The 19021-nt window shown below is 33.7% G+C and overlaps 2 protein-coding genes across 4 annotated transcripts; both read right to left on the reverse strand.

Moving 5' to 3' along the window:
• LOC109710372 (putative protein TPRXL) lies at positions 4137–4808 on the reverse strand. The gene has a single exon (XM_020232892.1). It carries the CDS (start codon positions 4806–4808, stop codon positions 4137–4139), a length of 672 nt encoding a protein of 223 aa, XP_020088481.1.
• Positions 13285–17260, reverse strand: LOC109709879 (protein STAY-GREEN LIKE, chloroplastic-like). Of its 3 annotated transcripts, none has more exons than XM_020232249.1 (5): positions 16900–17260; positions 14994–15173; positions 14579–14635; positions 13988–14134; positions 13285–13687 (listed from the first exon to the last, which is right to left on the reverse strand). In XM_020232249.1, the coding sequence occupies exons 1-5, from the start codon at positions 17077–17079 to the stop codon at positions 13577–13579; spliced, it is 675 nt and encodes a 224-aa protein (XP_020087838.1). In that variant the 5' UTR covers positions 17080–17260; the 3' UTR covers positions 13285–13576. The 3 variants fall into 3 exon arrangements, with proteins under 3 accessions (XP_020087838.1, XP_020087837.1, XP_020087836.1); XM_020232248.1 differs by having other exon boundaries at positions 14543–14635; XM_020232247.1 differs by having other exon boundaries at positions 14468–14635; positions 16900–17258.

Genomic DNA, 19021 nt, shown 5'->3' on the forward strand with positions numbered 1-19021 from the left:
AGAAAGAGGAAAAATATCGGATGAGTGAATGCTTCGGCCTCAGAAATTTTTCCTAACATTCCCGAAGGTATTCAACGCTTAAACTATCGGGTGAGTGAATGCTTCGGCCTTAACGGATGGAATTGGCGTAAGATCCTAAGGGGATTCAGCCCTAGCTCGCAACTTGAGAGGGACTCGATCTCAACGCTTATGGAATCACTGTCGACTGTGGTGCTAACTGCCAGCCATGATATAGTAAAATGGAGATGGACCCAATCAGATGTGTTCACGGTTAAATTGCTTTACACTTTCTTACAAGATGGAGGGGTCAAAGACTATAGCTCCGTTCGACTGTGGAAGATTAAATCCCCATTAAAAGTTAAAATTTTTGTTTGGCTTGTTTTGCAGCGTAAGGTACTGACTGCGGATAACCTATTAAAAAGCGGTTGGTACGGTGAATAAAAGTCTGTCATGTGTGGGGTGGAGCCGGAGACGGTGGATCACCTTTTTGTGCAATGCAACTCTACCAGATCTCTGTTGGCAAGTTAATTTCCTAATAAAATATTTTTACTATACTGTACTTCGGTGGGAGGGCTTTGGGAGTCTAGTAGCCTCAAAGGCGGTGCCATAGGGAGCTCGGAACTATCTAAAATTGCCTTTATTTGGTGGACTATATGGTTGGAACAAAATAAGAGAATTTTCCAGCTAAAGAAATGGAACTTGAGCTCTTTGATGGCGCCATCCCGCGAATTTAGACATATGTGGAAGACTTTCTGTATTGCTTTGTAATCTCTCTCTTTTTTTTTCTTTTTTTTTTTTCTTTTTTTCGGTTCGTAACGAGGTCCAGCTGCCTTAGAAATTTGCTTAGTTCAATATCTTTATGAATGAAGCGGTAGCATGCTACATTTTCTCAAAAAAAAAGAAGAGGAAAAATATATAGATGATTCTTTCTCAATTAATACATCAACAACATGAAATTAAACTCACGAACATTATTGCTCATACACCTATTATAAAGAAAAAAAAATTGTTACCCTGTTCGTCCAAAAGTGGAGTGTACAATAGTGTGTTCCTTATCCATCCAAGGGTTGAAAATAGCTCTTTTGGATTTCTAATAATAGAATTGTGAGAAGATCAGTATAGTATAAAATTATTTTTGAATACATTGAATATAAATATTAAAAGTACTGTTCTATGACATCTTAACTTTTTGAAAAATAACAGCTGTTATATAGAATTTAATATGGTATTAAAGGGGAAGGTTTTGAGTTTGAGCCTCGGCGCTTAAGTTTTTAAAAGATAATAGTTATTTTATATAATTTAACAAGAGTTTTAATGGAAGGTCAAAAAGATTAGTTTGAAATAACACAATCTCACAGGAGATTAGCTACAGATTGTGGTGATGTTCTCCAATTAAGACCTTTCTTTTTCTTTTTTTTTCTCTCTGTTTTTCTTTTTTCAAATTCTTTGACAAAAGATAGTTGTTGTCTATTTAAACTCTTGTGCTCAATTCATGAGGCATGGGATTAATGAGTTAGTTTTCCTGATAATCTAATGACTTGCTTATTAGTCATTAGCTGTCCCCGCATTATAAATTAACATCTACGCCTTTTCGAGCAACACTTCTTTTAATAAACAACAACTATGTACAAAAGGATCAACACATTTTTATTTTTTTCCTGAATTTTTTATGCTTTTATAATCGAGGCAAAATTAATAGAAAAAAGCCTTCGTGGTGTGCATGTTTTTTTTTTTTTTTTCCTCCATTCAACCAAACTTTTCTTTTCTTGATATTCCAGCTATATGAAATCAACAAGGCAATTAGTTGATTAATACTTTGCATATTTGAATGGCTCTTTTCATATGCTCTGCAACAAGGATTTAAGTACCGTGGCACGGGATCGTGCTGAAAATTTGCCTCCACGGTACGGCACAGTGCTTGCCGAGCTGTGCCGATGCGTGCCGGTCAAAAAAATTTTTGTGTACCGACACATAATAGTATGAAATATTTATTTTCTTTAGCAACAAAATATTATAACTATTTATTATATCTTTTTTATCATATTTTTTGAACTTTATTGAAAAAATTACTTACTAATTTAAAGAATAAAGAGTTTTAAGGTTTGCCATCGGCATGGAGTCTGTATTGTGCCAGTATTTTATTGGCACGGTATGGCACGGTAGATAGGGCCCGTACCAACGGGCACTTAAAACCTTGCTTTGCAATCTCCATCAACACCTAAGAAAAAACTTATATTGTTTGCACAACATCTTTATTAAAAAAAAAAATTATATATTGTTTGGTTATAAGATTGTAGGAATCAGTTATTGCCAACAAGTACTCTCAGTCGAAGTTTTAAAAAAATCATCTCATAAAAAAAATATAAATAAAATCATAACTTCCTTCTGCTCTGTTTTATTTTAGGGCCAGTTTGATTGGATGTAATTAGAAATACAGTGCAAATTAAAGTTCCATGTAGTTAAAAATAATTTATTTAATTTGATGTAATAAAAAGTACTGTAAATATAAATAATTTATTTGATTACATGTAGTTAAAAAGTATTTTTTAAAGGTTTATTTTATACACGTTAGTAGTAAAATTATCTCTAGTATAACAACAGCTAGATTCAAATGCACCATAACAAATACTAAATTTGGATCCGTGTATATCATATGCAACCAAATAACTCCTTAGTATATTTGTGAAGTGTAAACAAAAGTTCCCAAAAATATGCATAAAGAAAAAGAAGGATAATTACATATGACTCTCGTATTAAATAGTAAATATATTTCTATAAAATTTAAGTTATCAGATTTATTCCTATAAAAATTCTTTCGTTTGTAAATATATCCTTATATTATCAAAATTTAGNTGCAAATCTTGTTGTCGCCAGGAATAAAAATAAGGGGATGAGAAAGATGACGGAACTAAATATTGGAATACAAATTATATATATATAAGGAATAAAAATTCTTTCGTTTGTAAATATATCCTTATATTATCAAAATTTAGATAATCATAAGTTAAAAAAGCTAACTAGAGTTAGCTAAAGAGTGAAGTGAAGTTTTTATTCCTTATATATATATAATTTGTATTCCAATATTTAGTTCCGTCATCTTTCTCATCCCCTTATTTTTATTCCTGGCGACAACAAGATTTGCAGTGGCGGTGATGTCGAAGGCAAGACTTTCAATTGCGGCAAATATGAAGTATGTCGAATATGAAGTACGCCGTACGTGCGACCGTGAAGACGAAAAAAGAGAAAGAAAGAAAGATAGCTTTTTATACGGACAAACTTGTATGGATAAAATAATTATTTTATATATTCATTGTTAAAAAAATTATCAGTAACAAATCATGGGAACAAATATGAACATTATTAGACTTTTGAAGAAATAAACTTGATAATTTGAATTTTGTAAAGATATACTTATTATTTTATTATTTGGAGCCATATAAAAAAAGAAAAAGAAAAAGAAAAAGAGAGCATAGGTTCAATCTTTCTTAAAATGTACGTATTCTGCTCCAACGTACGAAAAAGTAAACCTGTCACTACCCAAAGAATTCTTTGGCATAGATAACATCAGAAGCTAAAAAAAAGAAAAGAAAAAAAAAAAAACAAAAAATCTCAAATAATTCGCGCCCCTGTATACGCTACAAAGATTAATCACATATATCCTAATAAACATGGCAATTCACTATCACGCATTTCATAACATACTCTACAAAAAATAAAAATAAGAAAAGGGGAAAAAAAAAAAACAAATACTATAAAATCATATATTATATATTATTATATATATAAACACAAAGAAGCAAACCAATCCACACACACACACACACACACACACACACACGAAAAGTAAAAAAAAGTTAAAAAAAAAAGAAAAAAAGGAAAGGGAAAAAGAAGTAATTTTTAAAGAAAAATGAAGCAATCCATAGAAATGAGCGGATTATTCAAATCCTCAACGAGCGGAGAAGCCCTAAAACTCTCTTTTTTAGGAAGAAGCGCTTCTCCGCCCCGCACTTCGCTCCCCCGCGGCTGCGGCGGCGGCGGCGACGCGATTCGGTGGGTTCGATTCGGAAACCTCTCCTTCTCCGAATCCGCATTCGCACCCTTCGAGCTCCGCGACCTGCTCTGGCCCCGCTCTAGGGTTAATTTCTCCTTCCTCGGCCTCGGCGGCGGCGGCGGCGGGTCGGCCCTGAAGCTCTTCCGCCCCGCGCGCGCCGTCGGCGAGCTCGAGCGCGCGCGCTTCGGTGGGCGGCGCGGAGGGCCGGCGAGGGTTTGCTAATGTTAGGGTTTCCGTTTCCGGTCGTCGCCGTCGTCGTCGTCGTCGTCGTCGTCGTCGTCGGCTTCGCCGCCTCCCAGGTACGCTTCTTAGGGTCGAGCACCACGATGTTGTAGTTGGCGTCCTCGGCGCACGATAGCGGGGACTCTAGGTTGAGGCTAGGGTTGTTCCTGGCGCACGATAGCAGGAACCCGTCGGAGAAGGGTTTGCAGGTAGAATTAGTAGTAGTAGTAGTAGAAGAGCACGTCGACGAAGTCGACGAAGACGACGCCATTGACGAGGAGGAGGAGGTGTAGGAGGAGGGAGGAGAAGGGTGGTGGGTTTTGGGGACGCTACGGGGTACGATTTTGGGGTTCGCGTAGGAGGAGGAGGATGTGTTGGGGACGTTTTCGGGGACGATTCTCGGCGCCGCGTAGGAGTAGGGCGACGATGTGTTGTTGGGGACGATTCTGGGGGACGCGGAGGCGAACCCTACCTTCTCGCTAATTTGGTCGGAGGAGGGGTTACAGGGGTAACACTTGCTCACACACGTCCCCATTTTTTTAATTTATTTTTTTAATTTTTTTTATTTTTTGGGGATTAGGGTTTGTGTTTATAGGGAGCAATGGAGGAGGAGGAGGAAGAAGATGACGCAGTATTATATAAGGGGCGGGGGTATTGTCGTAATTTTAGTGTTTTTTTGCGCTTTATTTTGCCCTTTCTTTTTAGTTTCTGCGATTTTACATATATGCCCTCCCTAAAACATCCGAATTTTCCTGCGTGAAAATTGCACCACACTCCCGGAGCTTCTGGTTCCTCAGCTTAATTGTGGCTTGAAATTAATTTTGAACATAAATTTAGTCTCAAGTTCACTTTGAAATTAAAATATTATAAAAAAAATATGTCTAATAGTTCAACATGCAAAATAAATACGTAAAGATAATATTATAATATTTTCTTTTTGAGAAATAGGTAACATGCTATTCGCTTTGTTTATTTTATTTAGAAATAAATTTAGCTAAAAATGTGCATCAACTAAGATTTGAACTTAGAATCTCAGGTTCCAACCATCAAGTTTTTTACCATTTGCGCTAAGAACGATCGATACAATATTATAATATTAAAAAATAATGTAAGAGAAAGTGACTATGCGAGCAAGTGAAAGAGAGGGAGTAGGGTTTTACTGGTTTGATTATATGAGCCGGCAAAATATATCGAATAACCAAAACTCTATATACATATAATATTATGTATTTTAATTGTAGAATTAATTTCGTACAGCTCCATGCAAATATAATAAATTGTAAATATTTTTCTACAAAGTTCAACTCTTATATATTGTCCCTATAAAAGCCCTAATATTTTCAAATATGTCCCTCGGGTTTGTTACATTTAAAATAAGGTCTATTTTATAAGTGAATTGATCTTTTTGCCCTTACAAATATGTTTTTCAAAACTTAATTGAAGAGCGGTAAAAAAATCAATTCACCTCATTAACTAACCAGGGTTAAGTATTCAATCTATGATTAATTAAATTTTTTTTACGGATTCTAACGATAGGGATATATTTGAAAATATCAAAATTTTTTACAGAAATAATATATAAAAGTTAAACTTTATAAAAATATATATTTATAATTTATTATATTTGCAGGGACGACCTGTATGCAATTAATCCTTAATAATTTATATTATTTCGTTGAGTAACAAAATGCCAGGGGATGGATAACCTTGAGAGGGTATTTTCGTAATTTTATATGTCCTTGTTAGCGGAGGAGGTTTCAAACTGTAAAGGCGGGTTGTGGGTGGGATAGGAAACCGTTGGTTAATTGGGGTTGGTTCGTTTAACGGATATATCGTGCGCAATGATGGCTCCGCCCTTTATCATGTGACGCCACTTTTTTTTTTTTTTTCTTTACATTAAATTAAGGAAAAACTTCAAAAAAATTTCCTGTAATTTTATCGTTTCTCACTTTGCGGTTTAAAACGTATCAATTTGCCCTCCTGTGATTTTTTTTTTCTCCTTTTCTTATCAATTTTATTATTTTTTTTCTTAAATCAGTGATAAAGTTAAAATTAAAGAATACTAAAGTGAATATTTGATAATTTTAGATGGGTATTTAAAATTTTTTGTATATAATTTAATAAAATATTAACGAAAAAGCTACTGAAAAGATAAGAACGAAACCACAGGAGAGTAATTTGATACATTTTAAATCACAGGAGGGCAAAGTGAGAAACTACGAAACCACAGGGGGTTTTTTTAAGTTTTCACCATTAGTCCCTACACTTTTACTTCTTGTTATTTTGTCCCTTACTATTTCTTTTTTGCGCCATTCAATAGGGACAGAGATGAAACGGGAAGAGAGTGTGAATGTCAAAATTTAGCATCCGTTATATATTTGTATTCAAATTTAAATTTTAAAAAAATATATGTGTCAAATCTGTTAATATGGGCAATAGGGAGATGAAGCTATTTTTTTATCGTGCTTTATTTATTTTACTATGAATTTATATTAAAATTGCATATTTTTTGGTTAAAATATTAAATTCTATTAAATAAAATATAAGCATACGAAATTTAAACACGAATATAAATTTTTAATTGCATTGTGCATCTTAGTCATGCTAATTTTAGTTCATATTTATATATGCATATATTAGTATATATTATTATTCAAATAATATTCGAATACAAATCTGGCTCATATTTGAATTTGAATCAGTTTTAAATAAATATGATAACGAAAATTTAGCATCCAATACATATCGCATCCCAAGAAATATATACATGTCGACGTGGTTTTGCCCAAAATCCAAGTCTATTCAACCATTTTCACTCTTACTATTCAGTCCCTAGTTTTTATATTTTATTTTAGTTAGGTGTTAACCATCTAACTTCTTTTTAATTTTGACAAATAAACGTTATTCAAAGTGGTGAAATTAAACTTGACCCGATGTGTGCGTATACGGAAAAAGAGTTTATTAGAGACTAAAGAAAAAAAAGTGAAAAATTAGAGACCGATTATATAATTAATTCTCAAGATTAAGAATCTAATTACAAAAATAAATAAATAAATAAATAAAAGGCTGGGGACTGATATGAACGAATCTTGAAATAAACTAATTAGGAGCAATTGCTTATATAGCTTTGAAAAGTTTTCGACTTTTTAATTTATCCCTCTTAGAAGGCTAATATTAAATTTATCTTCTCTACTTTTCAATTTATTTCAAATATAGCTCTTTAAAATTTTCGACTTTCTAATTTATCTCTCTTAAAAGGTTACTAGTGTAGAGACCCGCGCGATGCAGCGGGTAGATAATAGAAGTAAAATTTAAAAATTTTAATAAACTTTATATTTAAGATTTATTGATATATAGAAAGCTATAACATATTAAGTACAGTTAATTTGTATGACTAAATTTACATAGTAAGCAGAGGCCCCCGCGCGGACCGACTCAGCGAGCACTTATATAGGTCGCGGCTCGGCTTCGCGGGACGATGCTTCTTGAAGGAGACAATGTTCTTCAGAGGCTCTTCTTCTTCTTCTTCTTCTTCTTTGTTAACAGAATGAGAGAAAGAGGGAGATGAGTGCGGAGTAGGAGATTAGACGATGATATTTTTTTATGGTGCATGTAAAAGAGTTACAAAAGAAAGGGGGTAGGAGATTAATTAATGGAGGAGGGAAGTGGTGCATGTAAAAGAATTACAAAAGAGAGGGAGTGGGAGATTAATGGAGGAGGAAAGTGGTTAAAGTTATAAAATAGAATCTTAATATGGTGCATGTAATTAAATATTGCATGTAATTAGAGTAGTGGTGAGATGAGTTAGGCGTTAAGAAAAGAAGAAGGTGGTTTGATTTAAAGTTGGATTTAAAGTTACATATAATTAAATATTGTAACTTACATATAATTAGAGGAGTGGGGAGGTGAAGAATTGAGAGTTGAAAAGAGGAGAAGGTGGTTTGATTTAAAGTTGGTTATGAGAAGTAAGAATAACATGCCACGTGGCAAAAAGTATTGTGGCTTCATATAGTTTTATAGAATATTAAATTTATCTTTTTTACTAATAGAGTTAAATTTTATTAGTAAACGATTAGCAATAGCCATTATTTTTATAAAATTACTATTTTATCCTTTCAAATATACCCTTCTAACATCACCAACTTTTCTTATTTGCGCCTAAGTTAGGAGCAAAAAAAAGTATTCTGATTTTTAGTCTTTTCAAATATACCTTTCTGCCATCACCAATTTTTCTTATTTGTCCTTAAGTTAAGGGCAAAAGAGGTATTTTGATTTTTTTTAATTCTGATAGGTATTTAATTCACGTTTAATACGAGATAACTTAACGGACGGTAGCTGTGAGAATATTTTTGAATAGCGAAAAAATATATATAGAAGGTATATTAGAACTAAAAAAATAAATTAAATATTTTTGAAGTTTTGAAAAGTACATAGGCACTTATTTCAAATAATAATTAACAAAGAGGTGAAGAAGCTCAGCAGCAGTAGTAATTGCATTCATACAAGGGCTTTTTTTGCAAATAGCCCCCTAACTAATTTTTTTTTTTAAATTGGCCCTATCAAAAATTTATTTGCAAAAATGGCCCTGGTCCCACCACGTCAGCGCCACATCAGCGCCACGCGGGCGGGGCTGGGCCATGTGTTTAAGTTGAACACGGTGAACCATTCACCGTGTTCAATACAAGGTTTTTGTATTAGACACGGTGAATGGTTCACCGTGTCCAATACAAAATGGTTAACTGCGAGGTATTGATTCACCGTGTCCAATACAAAAACCTTGTATTGAACACGGTGAATGGTTCACCGTGTCCAATACAAAATGGTTAACTGCGAGGCATTTGTATTGGACACGGTGAATGATTCACCGTGTCCAATACAAATAATTGAACACGGTGAATGATTCATCGTGTCCAATACAAATACCCACAATTTAGTCATTTTTGGCTAAGTTGGAGGTATTTGTATTGGACACGGTGAATCATTCACCGTGTCCAATACAAAAACCTTGTATTGAACACGGTGAATGGTTCACCGTGTTCAACTTAAACACATGGCCCAGCCCCGCCCGCGTGGCGCTGACGTGGCGCTTGCGTGGCGGGACCAGGGCTATTTTTGCAAATAAAATTTTGACAGGGTCAATTTTAAAAATAAAATTTATCAGGGGGCTATTTGCAAAAAAAGCCCTTCATACAACTTTGAGGGCTTTTGCTTGTGCTTTTTCAGTTGCAGAGGAAGCATTATAGAAGGGTAAAGTGCGTGGAGGGTACCTGCAGTGTCCCCATCACTATCCCTTCTGCTAATAAACATTTTTAGAAAATGTTTGCTCATGTGGAAGTGCAAGTGAATTCACATGTAGCCAGTTATTTAATGATTTAAAAATTGAATCGAATCGGACCGGCCGATCGGTCATCGAATCTAGGGGTGGCAATTCAGTTCGCTGTTCGCGAGCTAACTCGTGTTCGGCTCAAAATGAGCTCGAGATCGAATCGCTCGTTTAATAAACGAACCAAATACGAGCCAAATTTTTCGACTCGTTTATCAAACGAGCCGAACACGAGCTGGGGATAACAGCTCGAATACATATATTTTATATTTATATAATTTATTTAATTTATATTTATATATATATAAATAATTAATTATATATATAATATATATTTTTATTATTTAATTTTTAGCAAAAATAAAAATATAAATGCGAGCTTAATTATAAAAAAAACTCATTTATATGCAAAGTTTTAACTATTAGATCAAAATCTAATGGATAAGATTTTATAAATTTATTTTTTATATATATTCAATCTAATCCTTTTAGCTTATTGTTCGTTGGCCAGCTCGTGAGCCAGCTCGTGTTCAGCTTGTTTATTAACGAGCAGAACACAAGCTAAATTTTTTGGCTCGATACTTTAACGAGCNTGTTCAGCTCGTTTACACCCCTAATCGAATCGGTGAACTATTCCAATTTTAATCAAATTGGTTGAATTTCTTTTTATCAAGTTATATTAAAATTTAACGATTTAAAATTAACTTAGCTGATTTTATTTCAACTGAGTATAGATTAGTTTTATAAAAAGTAAAACTTAAAACCTTATTTCTGCTTAATTTGGTCTAAATTTAATCCTTTATAATTAATTATGTATTTTATATAAAATAAAATTAAAAATAATAATTAAATATTTATGACATCAGGGTAACCTTGACCTAGTAATAATATTTTTATGTCGCTATTAAACCAAAATTTTAAAATATTGATGTAACTCTTATCCCATTAAATCTTGATCGACTTTTTTTTGAAGTATTTTTTTTTTTATATCCGATGTTTGTTTTCATAAATTGAAAATTATTTGTTTTGTTGTTTTTTTTATATAAGTAAAATTCCATTCAATGACTATCTCATGCTTTTTGGTGCTTTGTTTGCACTGTTAAGTAGATAAAATTCTGAGTAGGGTTACTGTACTTTTATAAGTATAGAGCTTTTTGTACTCATAAGTTGTTTTCGATAATGGAGCTTTCGAATCAATGATCCACTCCGTTAAATATGATCTACAATATTTGAAACTTTTAAAAAATAAATTTCGTAATTTTTCGAAAATATAATAAAGTCTATCAAGCGGGCATAAAATGAACAGTCAAAATCGAACGATGTCCTAAAAATGAATGATCGGATCTTTAATTTAAAATCAAAATTATTGATTTTTATCAAGGTAGTGAATATAATTTTCTATCAAAAATTCAATCTATTCTAATTCTTTTACATAGTTAAACAAGCAAGTATCCCACACCGGCCGTTAAAAATTATCAATTTTGTAACTTTTTAATCGTAAAGTAAATGATGTCGAAAAATTATAAAATTTGATTTCTAGAGGTTTTAAATGCTCTAGATAATGTTTAACGGTATGGATCGTTGATTCGAAAGTTCTATCATCGAAAATGACTTATAAGTACGACGACGATTGTACTCATAAGAGTATATCAGCCGGACTCTAAGTGGAGGCTGTTTTTTTATTGGTTGTGGGCACAGCGTAAATGACTTTGGGCTTCTTTGTTTGGGTAAAAATGGAGAGAGGTGAAATTGTATTTGACCACAAATGGTCATTTTTGCTATTTGGATTGTCCTAATAAAAATAAAGTGAAATCTTGAGTTACCCAAAATAATGTAAGTAACCTCGACCCACCTTCAGCTGAAGCCAATTACGGTAAAAAATTATAAAAAAATGATAATAAGATAAACTACTTTTAGTTTATATGTTTAAAATGTGATAAAAATTGATTAGTTAAGTTTTACTCTTTCTTTTATTTAGTTTGCATACTTAAAATGTGATGAGAATTAATTAAATTGAGTATTAATATATTTTTTTCTCTATGAGTTTATTGTTGTATTATTATAAAAAAAATTAACTTAGCTGTTTTATATTATATTTTTTTAATTATATAGAGATATAATTATATTATATTATTTATTTATAATATTATAACTTATAAATTATCAAGTTATTTATTATTTATGTGTAAATTATAGTTTTTACATTATTCAATTTCCATCAAACAAACAACACAACCGGAGATACTTTACTTTCATAGCTATAGAAACAAACAGCGGGAGATAAATAATTTTTATTTAAATTCTACTTTGACCCAAAGCATAGATTAGGGGAAACAAGCAGGCTTTTTCACATCAGAGGAAGTGAAAAGGTTTGAAAAACTCTTGTTATATTTTACCGGCAAGTTTTAGTCTCCAAACCTTTACATATTTTGCAGTCTAAATTTTTTTATTATAAAAAAAGTGTTTTTATATATAATAATCAATTTACCTCTTAACCTCTAAAGCTATTAAATTACATAGAATCTACATTAAATGATATAAGGCTTGATTAAACTTTTGGTCATCAAAATATGAGACGTGATACTTTAGTCCTCAACTTATACTTCGTTGTAACATCTTGCTTCTGAACTTCGTAAATTGTTGCAATTAAATCTCATAACCTAATTTAGTTGACTAAATTTTAATGTATCGTTACTATGAAAATAATATGATATCTTAATTATTCTTATATAATCAATTATAATATTACTATATTAATTAATTGATATATCAGAACATATTATCCACTATATATAATGATGAATTCCTTTTCTCCCAAAAAGAAAACCTCTGCTTTCAAATTCCTAAAAGGCAACATTAGGTTTATAGAGGCTTAGTCTCAATAAAAAAGAAGTTCATTAATTAATAGTGGAAAGCATAGTATAAAGTGTGTCTTGGCCCCATCAAAGTTTTAAGTGAAAATTGAAAAAACACTACTTGATAAAGTTTTTTTTTTAGGAAAGTGTAGTTCGCTACCCGCTTCATTCATAGAGAAAGTGAATTAAGCTACATGAGTAAGACAACACGGCCTCGAAAGAGGTCATAAAAAAAAAAAAAAAGAAGAAAGATTCTAATCTAATGGTTGCTATGCTTTTTTCTACAGGGCACCCCCCGAAGAGAAAGACACTAATATTAGCCTTCTCTTCCAAGTAGTCTCAAAGCACAAATTCTACATTTTGAACTAATCTTAGCTAAAGAAAGAAAAAAAAAAAAAATCCTCTTTTGTGCTGGTTTTTAAAAGATTCTCTGCAAAGACATACCAAGTACTCAGGTATTCAGCAAAGAAACTCTGAAGCTTTTGCTGAGGCGGGAATTCAAATTCAAAGTTGGCATCTAAGTTCTCAAAAATAGAAGCTCTAATTTAATGCTGCATCCTTAGAAGCTAGTTAAGAAAGCCATTGGTCAAAATAATTTATGATAGAAAGTGTAAGATTGATAGGCTTTTTGGTTCTTATGTGGATGTCTCCATGCAAATTTTTTGAAAGGGAAACAAAATGGCAAGGGCGAGATCACAACGAGATATAAATCCTAGAAATCTAATTATAACCATCAAAAGATTGGATCCAAAATCGAAATCTCATTGAAAAAAGGTTGCTAAGCTCCAAAGGAATTTGCACCCTATACATTCTCACAGTTTAATTGACCAACATTAACCAACCATTATGCATACGATTCTGAATCTTTATCAGAAACAAGGAGAGTTATACAAAAGAATCAGCCATTAATTTGCTCAATGCTTTGATTGCATAAGCAAGTTTGTGTATTTCATCTTTTGTTGGCGCACTTTCAATGCGTGAATGCACGCAAAAATAGGTACAATTCAAATGCTAGTCCATCGTCAGAAGAACAGATGTAATCAAAGAATGGATGATATAATAATTAGTAATACACCTATCCTCTTCAGGGACTGCTCTATAATCAAATTGGTTGTAAGTTCTGGTTCAGAAGAGAAATGTGACTAGAGCGGCTAAGATCGTTTTAGGGCTAAAAAACTTCATAGTTCTTTGTACAATTGCACTTTGGAAGTCATCTGATTGATCCATAAACTTTCTCTGCTAACACAAAAATGTAATACAAATCACGCGAGTTGTATTAGAGCAAATAAAAGAATTTTTAGGGGTGTATATATGTATATATAAATACCTGCAAAATCATCTATTTACATACATTTACATCACAGAAAAATCTGAATTTTTGTGTATAACCCTCAAGTCATTTTAAGTTATGGGGAAGTATGTTTTGTATCAGAAAAACTTTCTTTATTATAGATGTCAATAGATAATTTTGCAGGGGTTGTAAACATATTGCAAAAAATGTCAATATGTCATGTGTAGGGGACTTCTCTTTCTCACCTGTGTGGCTTCCTTGAGTGGGCCCCAGCATTCTATCCGATTATACTTCTTTGATCTTGAATGGAAGTACACCCACACCTTTGCATCCATCAATTCTGGGTGTTGTGTGAAGAGAGCAGCATCTCCATGGATTACAGCTTTGAGAACCTAGGTTAATATTAACTTAATAATAATAACAAGCTCAATTATTTAGCTAAGAGCCACTATATTCCTAACTAGTTAATATTTTCTGAAACCTAAAGGCGAAAAGAAACCCTTAATTCTTGCATTAATGAAAGTTGTAAAGCCGGAAATTAATAGGTGATGATTAGGGCCTATTTGGCCAAGCAGGAGCTTCTGCAGAAGCACAGTTTGAGTAGACATATCTAAGCTTTAAACTATAGCTTCTGCTTTCGTGCGGTCGGATAGAACTTGGCTGTTTTGAGAAAAGCCAGGATAAAATGGCAAAAGAACAGGGGCATTATATTAAGTTGCAGCTACCAATGGGAGCTCCTTAGAGAAGATGTGATATCTAAACCCAGCTGCGAGGTCCTGCAAACGATTAGCCCCACTCACATAGCAATGAACATGCAAAGACATCTCATCTTTCACCTTCTTCCATTCGGCCACGACATCATCCATCTGCAATGTCGATTGCCAGATCCGCAACTGTCACCACATAAATTGAAGTAGTCATTGTTTGTGAGAATTTGAGAGGGTCAATTTTCGTGTCCATTAATCCTAGCAAGTATTCAAAAACTAGAAGCTTCTAGAAACCAGGTGTCTGGCTAACAGAATGTAGAAGTTAGAATGAGCTTTTATGCTCTACGGCATAAGCTTCATCTTGAGGCTTCTGCTTCTGCTATATAGCAAAAGCTGTTGATGGTTGATGGATAAATCATTTCATATAAAGTCTACACATATCAGTTCGGGGAAATTACTGTTGTTAAATGATTATATTGAAGTTCCTTGATAAAAAAAGGAAATGTCTCATAAGCTGGGGAAAGAAGAGCTTATTGCTTCACACCTGCTCACTACTGATACTACTGGAAACAGCTAGTGTCAAATTAGCTGTTAGGTCACAGTGAGTGAGAGTGTAGGCTCTTGGAATGGTGCAGAATGGCTGTTTGTTCATTTCTTCGCCGTCGAACTCGACCTTCAACTTCGAGGCCTCGAATGTTGATGGAGGGCCCAGTATCCTAGCTGCCTGATAATAAACGGATAATAATATCACAAAACCAGTATTTATTAATTTAATAAGTGTAAATTTAGTAAAAGAAAAATAAAAGAAACAAATGTAATATGCAACAGTACTTGATACGCAATCAAATAATTGATTTCTCCATCAAAATATTATTAGTTTTGTAACTAATCGGCACTTCCGATACAGACGATTGATACATTGTATCTCCTGCTGCTCATAAATGGCCCAGATTAACAAATGAATAAATCTTAAAGAACACAACTGAATACAGAATGTGTCAGTCATGTAGGATTGCACAGATTGCTTGTAAGAAGAGAATTATAACACCTCATTAGAATAGCATGGCCTCAGCAATTTTTCTCAGAAAAAAGAAAGCATATCCCTAACATTTTTTTTTCCTTTTTGTCTCTTGAGGTGAAGTCCTAATAATGATTCTTCAAAAAAATGAGTATCAAATGCTTAATTGGGCAGAAGAAGGTGATGTTTGGATGGAATAAGTGCTAAAAATCTAAGCTGCTTACCTCTCACAGATTATCAAAAAACAAAAAAAAAGCTGCTAATCTCTATTAAATAACATATTGCAGATCTATTCAAATTCCCTAAAATTAACTTCCTATACCTAAAAACCAGTGGAATACCTCTTATTTCATGACATATTAATGTCTACAAGCTTTATAGAAATATATGATCATTCTGTTTTCAATTTCATATTATTACTTGTGCTTAAAATTCCGCTTTTTGTTTGCAGAACACATAAAAGTAACTCTAAGAGGCAACAGTGTAAGATTCTCACCCCCAACATTTCCTTTATCTCTCTCCACCATGATAGAATCGGATATCAATGTACATACACGGCATCCGCCATCTTCTATTAAATCGATTTTTTGAATAACATAATATCAAATCTGGTTTCTTTCTAAGATACAGTCTGTTTTTGATCCTCGGACTGCAGGAAATTCTCCAGATTTTCAATTGCCAGTGCTATGCTAAATATAGCCGCTGTAGCTGAAAGCAGAAGAAAAGGTAGAACACTTAATGGCATAAATTTCCGGAAATTGTCTCTTCTGTTACCTTTTCTGCCTCTAACATCCCGTTAATACTGGTCTTAGAATTTTTCCGATCAATCTTCCGGGTAACAACTAGAACCAACCTCTGCATGTGTTTTTTGTTTATGTTCTTTTAAAAAATTAAAACATAGGTTGATTCCATCTGTATATTTGTTGGAAAAAAGAAAAATAGAAAGAGAAATATCATAAAGACGCTACGAGCACCTCTGACGATAAAACAAACATATTCCTATGTAAGACAGAAACCAAAGGAATTCGAACTCAGAATGTTCTGCTTAATTTGATCCCATGTTGAATAAAACGATATACTCTAAAGCCCCATTTGGATGTGTGGGCATCTTATTCCGCATATCTCTTTAATTTTCTGAATAAGCATGCAATATTTGGTTATTGAGGAGAAAATAGATAAATCACTTTGCGGGTAAAATACCCTATCCTACCAAATCTAGAGGAGTAAAATCAAACTAAACTCCTCACTTCGTTAAATCGCACTAAAAAATCATCGTACGGAATAAAGTTTAAACCGTTATTTGTACGGAGGACGTATTCAACGCTCAATCTATGACGCAATTGAGCAACCCACAAAGCAAAAATTGCATCAGCATTGCTACATTTCGACGATAATTGCTGAAAAAAGAAGCGGCGATCGATCGATCGAGTACCAGATAGCCGTAGAAGTCTCTCCTTTCGCAGCTCACGACCACCGCCATTGGCTTCATCGGCTTCCTAAACATCGACGACAGCGGCGACGACGACGAAGTAGGAATGGGAGCGAAGGAGAGGTTGATGGCGACGGCATTGCGAGCCGCCATTGGAGAGGGTTGGGAGGAGGAGAAGAGCATCAATGGAGGAGGAGGAGGAGGAAGAAGAAGAAGAAGAAGGAGACCTCCACCCACTCATCCTTCACAAACCATCTCTCTCTCTCTCTATGGTTTTGGGTTGGGCGACGTGGAGGATTGAAGCGGAGGAGAGAGAGAGAGGATCAACGCGAGATTGGGGATTTTTCTTTTCTTTTTTTTTCTTTTTTTTTTTGGAACAACGATGCCTTTTCTTTTCCTTTTTTTTAAAATTTTTTTTAATATCTTCTTTTCTAAAAAAAAAAAATTCGTGTGGCTTTGGATAATTCTCGCGTATTTTTGTAACGCCTCTGATCGAGTGACACGTGGACAGGAGTCGTTGGGTCCCACTTGTCAGTCTAGTAGTTGTCGGTGCGTGATTGTAATTTCTTCAGTGTCCCGACACATGATTGGTACTCCGGAATAAAGTGGTTTTTTTAGGTATTGGGTTGCCACATGGCGTGCTCCTATTGGATGGTTGGGGAAAAGACGGATAATGTGATAAGTCGATTTGAGTATCGAGCAACGACTACTGGAGTTCACAATTCCCGCCGAAAATTAAAAGTAATAAAAATATAAGAAAAGACGCTATTGAAATTTAATATATCACTACCATTTTAACAGTAGACTACTATCATCCTAACCGCATATCCATTCATCCAATGACTGATAATTTATGAATATAAAGGGTTAATACTCATAAAAGTATAGTAGCCCTAGCCATAGCCGTTAGAACTACCTTTTGACCATTTCCATCTATTAGATTATACTATTCAAACAACCACCCACTCAACCGTAGGTGACCACTATTATTTTAACCGGAGACCACTATCATCCAAACCATACATCCTTTCATTCAATGATCGAAAATTTATGAATACAAAGCAGTTAATACTCATAAGAGTATAGGAGCCCTAGCCTATATATATAGAGAGAGAGTCCGGCTACTATACTATCGATAGTACCATGCTCTTGATACTATTGAGTTTTCTGCCGTTAGATCTATCCTTTGATTATTTCCATCCGTTAAATTATACTATTCAATCAACGACCCACTCAACTCTAGGGGATCATTATCATTCTAAATGCATATTTTTTCATCCAACGATCAAAAACTCAATAGTACCATCGATAATATAGTCATATAATTATAGAGTTTGGCTGGGATACTATCGATAGCACCAAGGGCTAAAAAACTATTTAACTAGTCATCCACTCAACCCTAGGGGGTCCACATCATCCTAACCTCACATTTTTCAATTCAAGGGCTAAAAAACTAATAGCACCAATAGCTTGGTGCTATTAATAGTATTCCGGCCTAACTATATATATATATATATATATATATATATAAAGTCCGGCTGCTATACTATCGGTAGCACGGAGGTTTCCGTGCTACCAAGTTGTTTTCGATGATGCAGCTTCCAAATCGATAATCGGCTCGGTTAGACTTGATCTACACTATTGAAAGTATTTGAAAACTAAATTTCATAATTTTTCGGTATCATTTACCTATCAAACGAGTAGTCTAAAAATGAACGGCTGCCCAATAATGTCCCCCCAAAAGACATTAAATCGGATATATATATCTCAGACCGATGATACGATAGCCATCGTGCCTCGCGAGGCACGATGGTTCAACAAAAGCTACTACGTCGAAGGTTTAGCTACTAGTCGAGGCAATTTGAACTAGATGTGATAACTTTCATAAACTTTTGATTTAAAGTATTAAAAGCTGTAGTAAACCGATCACTAGTTTTCCAGAGTTTTAACTGTTAAAATTACCATCTACACTACGTAAACATTTAAATTGCCACATTTTGTTAGGTTTAGTCTACTTTAAAAATATCTTTTAAGAAAAATGATAAATCTCATTATAGTCATGGAGAATAGAATTTAAGTTCAGAAGATAATAGTAAAAAATACTCTAAAAATAAAAATCAGCAAA

Source organism: Ananas comosus, linkage group 5, assembly GCF_001540865.1.
Source record: "Ananas comosus cultivar F153 linkage group 5, ASM154086v1, whole genome shotgun sequence".
Classification (NCBI taxonomy): Eukaryota; Viridiplantae; Streptophyta; class Magnoliopsida; order Poales; family Bromeliaceae; genus Ananas; species Ananas comosus.